Source organism: Canis lupus, chromosome 3 (assembly GCF_048164855.1).
Source record: "Canis lupus baileyi chromosome 3, mCanLup2.hap1, whole genome shotgun sequence".
Lineage (NCBI taxonomy): Eukaryota > Metazoa > Chordata > Mammalia > Carnivora > Canidae > Canis > Canis lupus.
This window is the reverse complement of record NC_132840.1, coordinates 12,238,001-12,254,073: the sequence shown is the minus strand read 5'-3', so window position 1 is coordinate 12,254,073 and position 16,073 is coordinate 12,238,001. Positions and strand designations below refer to the sequence as shown.

The 16,073-nt window shown below is 49.6% G+C and overlaps 1 protein-coding gene and 1 non-coding gene across 2 annotated transcripts in view; both read right to left on the bottom strand.

The window, feature by feature from the left end:
- VAC14 (VAC14 component of PIKFYVE complex) overlaps nt 1-16,073 on the bottom strand; it is a 100,974-nt gene that overhangs the window by 74,309 nt on the left and 10,592 nt on the right. The window contains exons 2-10 of the mRNA XM_072818087.1: nt 14,349-14,499; nt 13,897-14,064; nt 13,057-13,119; nt 12,220-12,327; nt 11,618-11,727; nt 11,214-11,320; nt 10,140-10,274; nt 9,503-9,655; nt 2,600-2,663 (exon numbers count right to left, since the gene is read on the bottom strand). Coding sequence (XP_072674188.1) covers nt 2,600-2,663; nt 9,503-9,655; nt 10,140-10,274; nt 11,214-11,320; nt 11,618-11,727; nt 12,220-12,327; nt 13,057-13,119; nt 13,897-14,064; nt 14,349-14,499 — 1,059 coding nt within the window. The remainder of the gene's footprint in view (nt 1-2,599; nt 2,664-9,502; nt 9,656-10,139; nt 10,275-11,213; nt 11,321-11,617; nt 11,728-12,219; nt 12,328-13,056; nt 13,120-13,896; nt 14,065-14,348; nt 14,500-16,073) is intronic.
- Nucleotides 8,416-8,486, bottom strand: TRNAG-GCC (transfer RNA glycine (anticodon GCC)). Its single transcript has one exon. It is a non-coding gene; the product is annotated as a tRNA-Gly (tRNA).

Sequence of the window (16,073 nt, the reverse complement as noted above, 5' to 3'; positions counted from 1 at the left end):
CCTCTCTGGACTTGTTTCCTCTTTTGTAAAATGGGGATAATAATGAGGTTCTTGTAATAGTATCTGTAGCTAAAACATGTAAAGTGCTTTCTGAGGGCTGGGCACCATTCTATTTTCTTTACCTATTCAACTCACATGAGCTCCAAACGCCTGGGAGGTAGGTACTATCATTGCACCCAGTTTACAGATGAGGAAGCTGAGGCAGGAAGCAGTTAAACGGCTTGCCCAGGGTCACAGAGTCAAGATGTGTGCCCAGGTGGTTGGACTCCACTTTGCAGAGGATTCATGGGAGCTGAGGGCAGGCAGCAGGTCTGGATAGTCACAGGGTAGGTTTTGTTTCTTGGTGATCCTGGAAGGTGCCTTCTTGCCCAAGCTCAGTCCTCCTCTGGCAGCACCTACTGGAGGAAGCATGCACCAACCCTACTGTCCTTAGCTGCCAACTCCAAGGAGAGGGGGGCCCAGACACCGTGGCTTAAGTTTCATGACTCTGAAGGGCACCCTCCATCTGGCACAGCTACTGATTCAGATTGGCAGTTGCCATGAGGGTATCGCCATTTGTGGGAGACAGAAAACATGAGATGATTCGTTCTTGGTTTTTTAATTTTAGAAGGGGGAGGATTTGGCTCCTGAATGACAGGTATAAACCAAAGCCTGGTTCCAATTAGGTAGTTCCTAACCTCAGCCTTTAGACTTGCCCCAGCAAATGGCACCCCTGCCTCCCCAGCAAGGCAGGGGTGGGTCGTGCTCGCCTGCATGGTCGGGCAGTGATGTCTGATCTCTGCCTCTTCCTAGACCTCCCTTCACCTCCCAATGCCACTTTGGTGGAGCCGGACAATTTCCTGTAGCCTAGACAACAGTGACGAGTCAGCAACAGGCTCCTGTGCTCTTACTTTTGCCTCTCCCTCATTTACCCTCCTTTGGGCTGCCAGAGGACGTGCCAAGTCACAGGTCTGCACCTGGCAGTGCCACTTATCATCAGGCTCCCATGGCCTTCAGAACAACAGCTGACCCCTCTGCAGGGCACCATCTCCCCGCACCTCCATCCAGATCCCTCCCCCAGCTCCGGAATCTGAGATCCAAACCTGCCTCCTTAACCACCCCCGGGGGTACTCAAAGCCACATGGCACAGAGCCCTTGAGTGGCCCACTCACACACCTGTTCCTCCTTCCACCTCAGCTTGGGAAATGCCAGGATATCCTGAGTTGGCTCAAGCTCCGAATCTAGAAGTTATTCTTTCCCTCATGTCTCTCCTCTTACTCCAACACATGCATCTGCAAACCCTGTCACTTCATCCTTCAAAACAGATAAAAAAAAAAATCCAACTTTCTCCATGTAAGGCCACCTCTTTGGGCTGAGCCTCTTTCCCCTCTTACAGGGTGGCAGCAGTGGCCCCTAACTGGTTTGCATTCACTTGGCCCCTCCTAAATCCCTTCTCTACACAGCAGTCCAGATCTTCTGTCCCTCCTCAGCCCAAAAATGGAAATACTACTAATGACCCCCTGGGATTTAAACATCAGCAAAATCCAATGACGTGACACAAAGTACTTGGCACAGTGGGCCTACGAGGCACTCACCAAGTGATCATCCTTGTCAGCCACTATTCCAGCGAGCCTCAGCTCAGGCACCATGGCTCACCCCCAATACCCTGAGTCCCCCACCACAGAAATCACTGCCTGGTGTCTGCCTCCCCATCAGAGAACCTTAAGATTGGGGGCCACATTCAGGGATCACATTTCTACCTAGGAACCCGCAGGGCTGAACACATGCAGGTATGCTGGGGTATGTGACAACATAACAGGACAAGTCAATGAATTAATGGTTATTGACTTGCTCAAACGATTAGGAGCAAGCCACATTTATAGTCCGTACCCACACACTTTGAAAATCTCCACTGGGTCCTTAGAGAGAAGGATAAATGAAAAAAATGATACAAGAGGAGGAAAGATCCTAAAGGTCTGCGGAGTGCAGATTCTCTCTTCTTGAGAGACTAAACGGTTCCCCAGGGCTTAGGTTCAGTGTTGAATTTAGGGGGAAGAAACCCCCTGCAGGAGAATACCATCCATTGCGGCCCCACAGGTGCTAATTCTGCCCAAAGAAAAACTGACAAAGGGCAAGTCCAGCAGACTCAGATAGAGGCAGAATGGTGAGATCTCCCTCCAGGGGAAGGTCATCAATCACCCTGCATGCGGTACAGGGAACTTCGAGGAAGGGAGTGATCTTGCTGTTTGGCCTGCACCGCCCCCACGTGGAAGGCTGTGCTATTACAGCCGACCTGGCGCTTGGGGGAGGAAGCTCTTGCTGCCCAGTCTATGCAGTCTCAGACCCCAGAATGGCCTTCCCCTTGTCAGTCTCATTACCCTGACAAGCAAAAATTCCAGGCAGGGGCGTCTGCAAGGGTCTCCTTCCAGCCACCATCCATTGCTTATACTTTTACAACTTGTACTTACTGACCTCCAACACCTTCTAATCCCTCCCCAACAGAACTGGGTAGACTGGGTTTGCTCAGTTTCCCTGAGTCTTCACTGCCATTTCCTGCACTCAGGAAAGATCTAGACCATTTGTTTTCTACAAACACCTTTGGCTGGCACAAACCACTTACCTGGCTGGCGTGAAGACGCTGATGCTGCTACTGAAGCTTGAGTCACAAGAACCATCGGGGCCTCCTAGAGACAGTGAGAGGAACGAGGTGTCATGCTAAAGGGCTGCTGGGGTCTTCTGAATGAACACGATCCCAGATATAAGGGCACAGACTCTCTAGGTTCCCCGCACCTTGACTCTGGCTCTTGAAAAAAGACTGTAGCTCAGGAGCCCTGAGGACACAATGCCAATCATTCCCCAGAGCTTTCTGCATAGTATTCATGCTTGTATGTTTTTAGGCACGGTGATCTCAAAAGGAGGACACCAGTGCTAACACGTCTGGGAAATCTCAGAAAGGACTGCTGGCCCGAGGGCAGTGGATATTAAAAACGACTCCTGGGATAGTCTACATCATTAGCCATCAGGGAAATGTAAGTCAAAGCTGCAAGGAGGTACCATTTCACACCCACTAGGATGGCTGAAACAAACATAATAAGTGGTGTGAGAATGTGGAGAAATGAAAACCCTCGGATCCTGCTGGTGGGAATGTAAAATTGTGTGGTTGCTCTGGCAAACAGCCTGGCAATTCCTTAAGGGCTCAATGCAGTTGCCCTACGACTCAGCAGTTCCACTCCCAGATATATACCCCAGAAAAAGGACACTTCTGTCCATGCCGGAACCAAGCACCATGTTCACAGCAATCTGAATGTCTATCAACAGATGAATGGATAAATAAAATGTATTAGAGTCACACAATGGACTACTGTAGAGCAACAGAAAGGCATGATATACTGGCATGTACTACAACATGGATGAACACTGGAAACATGCCAAGTAAAAGAACCTAGTTCGCAAAAGCCCACATATCATATGATTCTATTTGTATGAAATGTCCAGAACTGGCAGATCTATGGAGACAGAACATAGAAATTGCTGAGAGCTAGGGGGTATTAGGCTGTGATCTCCATTCTCTTAAGTTAAAAAAACAAAAAACGTTATATTCTTAATAATTTTAGATTTATGAAAAGTTGCAAGAATAGTACAGAATTCTGTTTACCCTTTACCCCACTGCTTTTTTTTTTTTTTTTTTTTTTTTAATGAGAAACACAGAGAAAGAGGCAGAGACATAGGCAGAGGGAGAAGCAAGCTCCTTGAAGGGAGCCCAATGCGGGAATCAATCCCAGGATCCCAGGATTGTGACCTGACCCAAAGGCAGATGCTCAACCACTGAGCCACCCAAGTGCTCCTCACACTGTTGCTCCTCATGTTAACAAGATACATTATCAAACCAGTAAAGTAGCAATGATACAAGACTATTAATAACAAAACTACAGACCTAATTAAAATGTTACCGGTTTTTCCACTCACATCTTTTGTTCTAGCATAGAATCTGGGAGCACATACTGCATTAAGTTGTCCTGTCTCCTTAGTCCTCTCAAATCTGTGACCATTCCGCAAGCTTTCCTTATCTTTCATGACCTCAGGATCACTGAAGCCGTCAGTTACTTTGTAGAATATGTTGTCATTTGGGTTGGTCTTGTGTTTTCTCCTGATGAGGTTGAGGTTACATGTTTTTGGAAGAATGCCACCAAAGTGCTATGCTTTCTCCATGGATCATTTTGGGGGTATGTGATGTATGTCTTGTTACGGTTGATGCTAAACTGATCACTGACTGTGGCAGTGTCTGCTGGTTTCTCTCCTGTAAGTTGTCAGTCTCCTTTTTTGTAATCAATAAATAACTTGGGGAAGGTAATTGAGACTAGGCAAATATTCGTTTTTTTTCCTCAAACATTCCCCTGCTGATTTTGGCATCCATTGGTAGATCTATAATGATGATTGCTGTTGAGTTCCTCTAATGCTGATTTTCTGTTTTTCTCTGTCCTGCTATACTTATTAATTGGAATCTTTCTATCAGGAAAAGCTGTCCCTCCCCATCCAACCATGCATCCATCCATCCATCTCATTATGGGCATATATATATATATTTTTTTACTCTGTGAATTAAAAAATTAGAAGTTTTATATATTGTATATAAATATATACAGATGGTACCACCCTTGGCCTCTTAAAAGTTTTAAACTATACAAGTGAAATGTTCTCATTCTGAAAATTTCAAGCAAAACAAAGCATGCCCCATCTCTCCCTAACCTTCAATCTTACTTCACTCTATGTGCAGGCAACTACTTTACTGGTTAGCAAGTATCTCTCCTCATCTTTTGCTTTCTTTTTGTTCTGTAACGTAAATGGAATCAGAGTACATTTTCTGCGATTTTTTTTTTTTTAACACTTTGTACTATGTCCTAAAGCAGTGTTATTCTTGTGGATCATGGTAAAGGGGGCCTTGACTTCCATGTTGAACAGAAAGGCTCCAAGCTGCCTGTCTCCTCTAGCCCCAAAGGCCCTTGAGGGGCTGGGGCCTAGCTTAGTGGGGACAGGCATGGGCTGCACGTGATGGGACAGATCTGGGCCCAAAGGGGAGGAGGACTTGCAGGGAGGCCTGGGTGGGCTGGCCTGGCCTGGTGGCCTGGACTCCATGCCCTTGGCAGCCTCCTCCCTCTTGACTTCTAGAGCCATGCACGTTTGCAGATGAAATGATGTAATGTCAGACATCGGCTTCAAATTAATTTCAACTGTTTCCTACTTTTACTCTTATGTCTCCCCCATGTTTCTTCCTGGGTGAGCACATTTCTCCAGGATCCCGTGTGGGCAGTACTGTTGGGGAAAGGGTCAGGCATTTTATATTTTATTCCATATTGATAAGCTGCTCCTTAGGAAAGTTCTACCAATAATAAATGCACTTCAGGAACGGAGGAGCAGTCAATCCCCACCAAGCCTCACACAGGGATATTATGATCTTTCACATTTTTGCCAAGTTGATGAGTAAAAATGGTATATTGTTTTACTCTGCAACGTTCCCATTCCCAGTCAGCTGTAAATCTGTGGCTTCCCTGTTGGTATTAACTCCCTCCTCAGAGAACTGCATTATCAACAGCACCAACAGCATAGACTCAGAGCCCTTGGGCCTAAGTCTAAGCCTGGACTCTCCTCTTTACTAGAGGACCTCTTTACTGTGTGACCATGGGCAGCTGACCTGACTTCACCTCCAGCCCCTCCCTCACCTGTATAATGGGGTCACCAGTGCTTACCGCATAGGCTTGTTATGATGATAGGTGAGCTAACCTTTGTTAGGCATTTAAAATGAAAAACCTTACCTGTATCTCTATTTATTTCTTAAGGACAAATTCTTAAAAGTTTATGGCTTCTGACACGTGCTGCCAAGTGCATCTACCAGACAACATATTTTACTCGTTTACTCTGTGCTTCCCCTGCTAGGAAAGCTTCTTCTCCCTATATCTCTACAAGAGACATGTATAATATGGGGGTGGGGTGGGGGCAGAGTGGAAGCTAATGAGAAGGAAAAGATTCAGTTCAAATGACCTCCATGGCCACAGTCCTCTGTGACCACGTACAGGGCCACATCATTAATCAACTGTGGGTCTGCCCCTGAGCTCCCTACAGGCAGGACCTGGGTCTGATTCACCTGCATCTGCAGGGTCTGTAGGAGCTGCTGATATATCCAGTCCCATCAAAGTCTTACAAACGGATGGATTCCCTTACATGTCCACCAACAATGGTTGCAAACCCTCTGCTAGAAACTCTATTTACAGCTCTGCCCCTCACCTGCCACATGAACTTCTATCCCTAACCCTCTATAGTCCCTAATTTAGGACCTACCAGGGGCTCATTACCCTCTGGGAAATACTGGTGGTGGGATCCCTGGGTGGCGCAGCGGTTTGGCGCCTGCCTTTGGCCCAGGGAGTGATCCTGGAGACCCGGGATCGAATCCCACATCGGGCTCCCGGTGCATGGAGCCTGCTTCTCCCTCTGCCTGTGTCTCTGCGCCTCTCTCTCTCTCTGTGACTATCATAAATAAATAAAAATAAAAAAAAGAAAAAAAAAAAGAAATACTGGTGGTAAAAAACAAGGATACAAAAGCCCTGCCCTGAGAACTTTGCTAAGTGAATGGATATGTGATACACATGTATTAAAACAGTTTGACATGAAAGCACCTGTTGCTGAGAGTGTCTGGCCTTTGCCACATACTAAGAGCTTTATAAGCAAAAATCTTATTTAAAGCTCACCATCACACTATAAGTCTGATATTACTGTTATACTTGTTTAGCAAATAAAGAACCTGAGGCTTAAAAAGGCGAAGTGGCTTGTCCAAAGGCAACAAAAAGGAAGTCCTGTCACAGAGCCAGGACTCACCAGCAGGCCCTTCTGATCCCAGAATCTGGGCTAGGACACCTGAGACAATCCCGCAGCATCATGGAGAGGAAAGGGAGAGCTGTGGAAACTCAGAGAAAGGACAATGCATTATGTACCCCTGAAGTCACAGGGCCCAGGTTCAGCCAGAGCAAGCAGAGAGGGACTGGGAAACAGTGTGACTCAACGCAGGCCCCGTGCTCAGATGTGAGGCTCATGCACAGAAGGCTTGGCTGACAGCCTCATCATAGGTCTTGCCCTTCCACACCTTCCACAGACGGAACGAGGCAGGAGGTTTCTGCCCTTAGCCAGGTGACCGGGGCTGGAACAAAATAGTAATAGGAAAAAGAGGCAAAGGCTGGGATGAACCTATCAGCTAGACCAGCTGAATCATTGCTGTCTCCTGGCTTGCTGGGACCTTTTCCTGGCACTTTGATAAAATGGCAGTTATGAGCCAAGCAGGTCTGGAGTGGATATGGAGCCCCCAGATTAGCTGTGATCATCTCCAGGAACTACCATAAACTAAGCTTTGCATCTGCTGAAATGCTGTTTATGAGGCAGTAAAATCCAGGGCCAAGCTGCCTGAATGTATCCTGGTCTTACTGAGAGTATCCTAAGCAGAGAGCTGTTTCAAGAGTGCTTAGGAAAACTATCTAAGAGAATAAAATAAGCTGCCTTGGCTGACAATGGCACCCTGGCAGGTGAGGATACTACTGCTGACCCACCAATGCCCCAGGTGGCAGGTTTTTAGCAGCTGCCACAACCTGCGGAATACAGGGGTTCCTCCCCAGAGGGCCTGACTTGTTGTCACGTAAGCAGAAAAGGTGGGTTAAGGGCTGCTGGGTTCCACTTTGGGGGAAGAGGCAACAACATTATTTAAAAAATTGAGACACATTTCACATACATGAAGTTTCATAACATAAAGTTCACCATTTTAAAGCATACAACTGGGTGATTTTTGGTAAATCCACAAAGTTATTTAAGTGTCACCACTATTTCATTCTAGAACACTTCCACCACTCCCTAAAGAAACCAGTTATCCAGTTCCCTCTTTCCCTCCAGCTTGGCAACCATTATTCTACTTTCTGACTCAATCCATTAAGAGGCACTGACTTTTAGAGTCAGTATAAAATATTCAAAACTTCTGTAAGTTGCAACTTGTCAAGCCAAAAACAAAACAAAAACCAAAAGAAGCCTTCACACAAACAAAGCAGGATGTGGAATTATGTAAACCATATGATTTCATATGGTTTCCATATATAGTGGAAAAGAATATATGAATATGGAAAACATGTTGTTACATGTTACGTGTACATAATGGAAAAAATATTCTGAGATCACACTAATTGCCTCTTGGTGGGGACAGTCTTGCTTTTTTATATTTTTCTCTACTGTCTAAATTTTCTAAAATGAGAATCAAAAAATGAAAAGATAATAAAATACTCATACATCAGTGAAAATTTACAAAACATGTCTATCCCTGTGATTCTTCTAGGTTCTCCCAGTAAGAAAGCTCTGCCTTGGAGAGCCACACTATCTTTTCCAAGGATTTGCCAAAAAGTTCCCCGCATCTGCATTGGCCGGGAATCGAACCCGGGCCTCCCGCGTGGCAGGCGAGAATTCTACCACTGAACCACCAATGCTGCGCTGGAGTAAAGCCCTGCTTCCAGCTGTTTTGCTCTTACAGCTCACAAAGGCCATGCACAGCTGTAACCCGACACCTGGAACGCTGCAGTGTGGAATGCTGCCGGTTCAGCCAGCTGAGAGCACAGGAGGCCCAGGGGGCTCACATGCCCGCACACTGCTCACATGTGCAAGAGACGTCTGGGAAGGGCAATGGGAGAAAAATGCTTGAGAAACTCTTTTGGCTCCTGGACTTACAGGTTCCAGACTGAGTCCATTAGCCTTAAAAATACTGAGTAAGCTCTGCATCAGTTTACTCTCTGGCTGACTCCACAAGGAGAACATTACCCGCAAGCTGATCAGAGCCCTCTTAGTGAGGATAGGCCCCCTGCCCCGCAAAGTCAGAGTTCTAGATAATGTTGATAGAGTCAAATTTCAGACTTTAATGGACATAGGAGTGGCTTCCTTCATGTGATGGACAAATAAGACAGTAACGTTGGGAGAGGACGCAGAGCCATTTCATTTTGCAAAGACACCAACGTTGGTAGAACCCCAGGGCTGAATAAGCTGCATTTGTGGCTTTCTTAGCCTTCTGCCTGGGAGCAGCCAGCAGAGCAGAGGCAGGTGGCTTCTGGGTGGCTGGATGGCAATGGCCAAGACTCACATGAGCCCGGCAACCTGCACTCCTGCCAGACTCTGAACCTTCCCACATTGAAAACAACACAGCTGGACACAGAAAAGATTTTAAAAAGGCTTAATGCTTTTTGAGGCAGTAAGAGTTGAGAGCATGGGTTTTGGAGGCAGACTGCCAGGGCTCACATCCTGGTTCTGTTACCCTGTGGCGGCCAGACCCTGGTCCTGTTACCTGTCTTCCCTGTGTCCATCTGGGCAATAAGGAAGAACAGCAACTTCTACCTTACTGGATTGTTTCCAGAATTAAATCAAGTCGCATATGGGAATCAGCTCTGGTTGGTTAGGCGAGGCCCCAAGTCAAGTCACCCAGGGAGGCTAGGGGCAGGAGGCGGAGCCTACTCACCAGTGGCTGTCCCTTCCTGCTTGGCCACGGAGTCATCGGGATTGGGCTCTGCCTGCCTCTGTACCACTGGCTTCAGCTCGTCAGGCTCATCATCCTCAGGGGTAACCAGCTTCATCAGGCTTTGGTTACACACGTTGGCCACCTCCTTGATGCCTGAGTCCGCTGATGTAAGGAGTAGCCCCACCCAGGGGGTGTTCCCTCAACCTGAGGTCACTGGCATTGGCCAGGGACCTGGTCCTCCCTCGAGGTGGATCAGTGGGCAGTCTGTACCGAGTCCCCGTGAAATGCTCCTGTCTTCTTGTAGGACCCTTCCTGGTGGGCTTCCTACCAACAGGATATCCCCCACCCAAGACAGGGCAGTATGAGCTCAGGGGCTTGAACTGTGGGAACTGGGAGAGCTGCTCCAGTTCCCATACGTAACCAGGGTGAGGTTTAGGGCCAGTGGCAGGAGTGCCGTGGCCCCGGCACTGCCCTGGTGCTCCCAGTCCGTGCCCTGCTGTGCTGCTTGCTCCCTAGGTGCCAGGGGCTATCTGGAGGCGATGGATCCTAAAGGAACCCCCATCCCCCACGCCAGGATCCTCAGCTTCATAGTCTCCTTTGGGGCTACTCTGGTTTCCTCTCTCAGGGTGAAGGATACTTTTCTTGCGGTCATCGTAGGCCAGGCAGGGCAAGACAGCGGTCAGGATTCCAGATGAGTAGGGCAACATCACTCGGCCAGCCAGCTGGATGAACTCTCGCATCCAGCACATGGCTGTCAGCTGGATCAGGTCATCTGGAAGAGGAATTGGGTTCCAGGAGGGTTCCCATGAGCAGCCCGAGTGCTCCCTCCCAGTGACCATGCCTGGAGGATGGGACGGGAGGGGACCTGAGAGCTTGCCTTGCTTCTAGCCTCACTGATACTCTCTTGCCTTCCAAAGGTACACACAGGTACCAGGATGGGAGGGAACAACAATCTCGTAGCCAATGTAAGAGTAGCCTTGATTCTCTACCTTCCACACTCAGAAAAGGGCTCCACAGCTCCTTTCGTCAAAGGGTGAGTTCACTTCCCCACTGCTTGAATCTGGACTGGCCTTCCTACTATTGCCACCAGAAGATGTTGGAAGCGAAGGTGTGGCTGGTTTAAACCTAGGCCTCCAGAGGCCTTGCTCACCTCTACCATATGTCTTGAGACATATATATGTATCTGGGTTAGCAGGCTAGATGATGAGACATATGGACCAACTGTCCCGGCTCCCCAGGTGACAGCCAGTTAACTGCCAGACATCAGTGAGGCCACCCCAGACCACGCAGCCTCAGACGACCCTTCAGATGACTATAGGTGCATAATCAAGAGCAGTCAAGCCTAGCTCAAGTGAACAGAACCACTCAGCTGACCTATGGACTCATGACTAACAATAAGTGGCTGCTATATTAGGTAATCACATTTTTTGGTGGTTTGATGCTCAATGGAAGGTCACAGCTTCAGAGTCCCAACCTCCAAGCATTTCAATTTATAGTGAAATGCCAAGCTTCCCAGCAAGAGGGTCTCTGGATCTTATTCCAGGGTCAGAACAAGCAAAGGGCCTCCACATTGATGGAGGACCCTAATCTCTTTCTCACAAGGACCCAGCACCCCACCACCCCGGGTCCAGTGTTGTGCTGGTTTATACTCCTACCAGAGCTCTCTCTGCTTCTGAGGAGGTGGCAGTGGCCCTGCAGCCTTCACACTCACCTGTGGTCTGGCAGTGGATCACCAGGATGTTGGCCATTTCAGCAAACTTAACACTGGAGGGGTTCTTCTTGATTTCTTTCAAGAATTCCCCAAGGACTACCTCACACCTACCAAGGAGAGAAGGAAAATAGCACATGCCAGCCAGGGCTGGAGGAGCCTCTGCTGGTGCCCGCTTCCGCTCTGCGTAGGCTACCGAGAGGGGGACTACACCTCATAGTTGCCAGATGACTATCTTCCCGGAGGCTGGGGGCTGATGAACTCTTTTGCTCCTCGAGGCAGGAAGCACATGAGCCAGGAGGCAGAGAGGGAACTTATTCTCCTGCGGGTCTGGAGGTACCCCCGTCTGTCGGGTGTGGGGGTATATGTGCACACAGAGTGGCTGCCCGCCCCCTCCCTCCACTCACATTTTCCGAATCTCTTTGCCGTTGTCGCCCAGGATCTGGAAGAGTCCATCCAGGATCTCCGGCAAATAATCCAGCAGGTTAATGTCTGGCACGGACTCCAGAACCAGGATCTGAGCCAGGGTAGGAAACAAGGAGGGAAAATTAGACCAGCCTGTGAACCTTCGTCTCCTCCTCCGGTGCTCTGGGACTGGGCAGGGCGAAGGCAGCCCCGCTGAGGTAGTGGTGCACGGCACCACAGGTGCCCCCTGGCGGAGAGGGCTCTTGCTAAGTGTGCAGGAGAATGGTGACTTAGCTCCAAGAAAATTCTGATGCCACAGGGAAAAGGGAAGGCCCGGGAAAGGACAGCACCACTGGCTTCAAAGAGAAATGGAGGTGTTTCCTGGGGCAAGGAAAGAACTGTATCCTCCTTGAAGCAAACATGACAGGCTCTGGGGCAGGCTGGAATAAACATGTTTCGGACTACTTGAGGTTGTTGGCTATCAGAGGGATAATAACGAGGCTTCTCTCAGCCGCAAGAACTGCCCAGGGTGTGCCAGAGGGCGGATTTTACTAAACTAGAGGCTCATTACGGCTGGAGAAACTGTCGTGGGGCTGGCCCTTACCCAGGAGATGATGAACTGCCGGGCGTACTGGTTGTTGGAATAAATCCTCTCCCGCAACAAAGGGATGAAGCCCACCAGATCAAACTTGTTGCTCTCTGTCACAATGTCCTGTGGATCAAAGGCATTTGAGCGGCTGAGAGTCAGAAGCCAAGGGCAGGCTGACCTGACTGACCCCAGGGCTAAAGCTCTAGGGGGTCAGGTGGTCACAGAACAAAATGGCAGAGCCCATGCTAGGTAGCAGAGGTCCTGGAGGAACCACCCTCTCACAGACCAAAGGACAAGCAAAAATGCTGGAGTGAAAACAGGAATCAAAGTCAAGAGGACTGATCATCTGGATCAAATGCCCCAGGGAGCTCAGCATAAGCACCCCCAGTCATGGGGTGGAGGGGATGATGGTAGGTGGTGGGCAGTCTCCTTTGCCCTGAGTGGGGCTAGCACAAAGAGATGTTTAGGGTGACAGAATGTCTCTGTATTTTGATTGTGTTGGTGACATAGCTCTGTACACTTGTCATAGAACCGTATACCAGGGATGCCTGGGTGGCTAAGTTGGGTAAGCGACTGCCTTTGCTCAGGTCATGATCCTGAGGTCCTGGGATTGGGCCCTACATTCAGTCCCCTGCTCAGTGAGGAATCTGCTTCTCCCACTGAACCTCCCTCTGCTTGTGCTCTCTCGTTCACTCTCAAAAAAAAAGAACTGTACACCAAAGTGAATTTTACTATATGTAAATGAAAACATTTTTAACAATTAGGAAGAGCAGCCCCAGGGATACAGTTTATAAGCTATACAGACAGATGGAAGAAACACATTCCAAAACAAAAGCAAAGACCAAATACTACCTTTAAAAGGCGGTCTAGGAGCTCAGATCCACTTTTTACATTAGGGTCTGGGTCCGCCGCCAGCTATGAGAGATACAGAAACAGACGGTTACAGTCAATATATAGGACAAGGAATCTACAAAAAATCCATAGCCCAGGTCCCTGGCACAGTCGGGAATATAAATAGACATCTCTTTTAGGAAATAAACTGAAGCAAGGGAGGGGAGGTAGGGACAGGCAAAATGGAACCTGGCTAAGGAACCGAAATGCAGTAGACTTCTCATTCTGTTCTGGGACCTGCTGCCTCCAGGTCAGGTGCTTGTTCTCACAAGCCTTCCTCAAGGGTTTCCAATCCTAAAATGCTAGGTCCTCTCTCCACACCTGGAGGTGGGGCCGAGGCAGCTATGAGGCTGGTGCCCTGGAAATGACTGTGGTGGGCAGCAGAGCTTCCAGGCTATTCTGTGCCTCGGCGTGTACTTTGTGGGGCTGATCGAGGTGCTAAGGAGGGTGTGGTAGGGGCTCTGCAGCCTTTGTAAGTGCAGCTTTTTCTAGAGCTTACAGGCTGGTGCTCCCCTCACAGGGGAAATACAGTCTGTACTATGGATTCACCATCCTCACCTTCTATAAGAGGAGTTAAGGCTTTTCAAGCTGTTTTTCCCCTCCACTCTGTGGTGAACTGATGCTTTCATCAAATGCGATAAAAATCAATAGAGAAATAGAAAAACCCCGTCAAAAGTCAATACAAGGCCATGAAAGAAAATGGCAATGAGACTGAACAGACCAGTGTATGTATCTGTGATGCCTACATCTAGGAGACAGGGTGTGGGGACCCGGGGGCCCTGCCGCAGAAGGGGTGGTCACCTTGCTGAGCCCGTCGAAGAGCACGTTGAAATGAGGCAGCACGGCGCCACGGGCCACCTTGACGATGTTGTAGAGTGCCTCGCATGCGTAGTAGCGCAGCCTGCTGTCTGCATCATTGAAGCAGGTCAGCACCGGCTCAATGAGCTCCTTTAGGTACAGCCCTGAGTCCTGCAAGGGGGCAGGAGGAGACACAGCTCACTGTGGGCCAGGTCCCCGGCCCCTGGAGACATCCCGGCTCCCCTGCGTGGGGCTGGCCCTGAGCCAGGTAGGCTCCTGGGCCAGGGCCAGGTGCCATGCCACGGGATGAGACTTGCAGTGCCGCAAAGCCAGCCTTGCTGGTCTTAGGCGTGGTGAGAGTGGGAGGAAAGCAGCAGTCTACGGCTGCCTGCTGGGTCTGGGCGGTGAGAGAAGGCCACTGCTGCAGTGTCTGTCCCTTCGGGAGAAAGGCCCACCTTGCCCAGTGCAATAGAGCAGGCGGCCAGGCCGATGAGGCCCCCCTTCCGGCTGTGGGGGTGCTGGGACAGGGCGAACTCCTGAGACAGGGTCTGGATCACATGCTTGATTTGCACGGTGTTGTTCTGGGCCACGAACTCCCGGACCAGCCTGGAGAGAGAGGAGAGAGGGGCTGCAGGCCAGTGGAGTCAAGCTTACCCCCCCCCCATGCTGGCTGCTGGCTCCAGGGTCAGGGGTGTGGCAGGGAGATGACCTATTCAGAAAGAGGAATCAGGAGTCCTGCATCTCAGGGTGGGCCTCTCCCAGGTCTGCCGTCAACTGGAAGGTGCGGGCTGGGTCTCGGTTCGTTTCCCTATTCTGGGTCACGGTTTCCCTTGTGCATGACATAATGTGGAACAGCAGGGCTGCCTCACTTCTGGGAATCAGAGAGAATGCAAGGGAATGTCTTGTTGGGAACCAAAAACTGCAATGTGACCAGCTGGTCAACCACCTTTAGTTGACACTGGCTAACCCCCCCATTCCCACACCTGAGAGGTTCTCTGAGTCTGTGTCGTCATTTCCAGGGATGGCACTGAATCAGTGGGCAATATTCACATACACACAAGTAACTGTCATCATATGGTGCAAGTGATACCAGAGAGGCCAGAAAAATGTCATGCGCTGATCTCCTTGGGCTGAATGGGAGATGCCATTTGGGTCAGGTCTGGAAAACACCCACAGGCACTTTCCAGGTAGAGGGCAAGGCATCTCAGGCACAGGAAAGAGATGTGGTGTAATCAGAGAAGGACAAGGAGTTCGGCCTGTGGAAGGAGCAGCTAGACAGTTCAAGGAAGACAACCTAGTAACAGTTTTCCAGCAACAGGATGACATGCTTAGATCTATGTTTTTATTAGGTATCTCTGGTAGCAGCCCGGAGAGGCTGCACTGCATGGGCTGGCTTGACAGGAGATGGAAAAATCCCCATGGAACATCACTGGCTCTGGCCATTCTAGCCATGTCAGATTAGGGAGAATGGATCTCGCAGCATGGGTGACAGGGAAGCGTCTTATGGTTTTTGAAGAACATGGTGGAAGAGCATCTTGGGAAGCTGTGAGACGGATGGAACCCGTCCCATCATCCGAGGGTGAGGGACTGCTACCAGCGTAGCAGCCAAGGGGCTGTCTACAGAATACAGACTCCTCAAAGCAGCTGCCTGGACTCACTGTCTAATTGGTTTGTGTCCATCGTGGCAGGACCACTGCCCGCATGGGTCTCAAGTTGTTTCGAAAAATTTTAAGGACAGTTAAGTCCAATGGGTATCAATTAGTCTACGTGGTTCCAGCTCCATGTCAGGAACCTGCCAGTAATTAGAGCTGTTCAAAAACACACGTGCTGCCCTATGAGGCAAGAAGCCCTCCTACAAAACAGCTGCTCAGTGAGGGGTTGACACCATTAGAGGGGGATTTAAGGCAGCAAGTCATTCGGCACCTATTCTGTGCCAAACACCATGAGCGCAGGTGGGACCAAAACAGGCCTGGTTCCCCTGCTGGCGGATGTGGGAGCAGGGATGGCTGTTTCAGAAAGGTGCTGCACGAATGGCCTGCGAGGTCTCCCTCTGATCTTTACAAGGTGAAATTCCACCAAACCGGCCCCAGGGGGCTAGGAGCTATGAGCGGACCAACCGAGGTGCACGTTCAATGCCAGTTCCATAGGCCAAATCCCTCCCCCTCCTCCTCCCGGAGCAG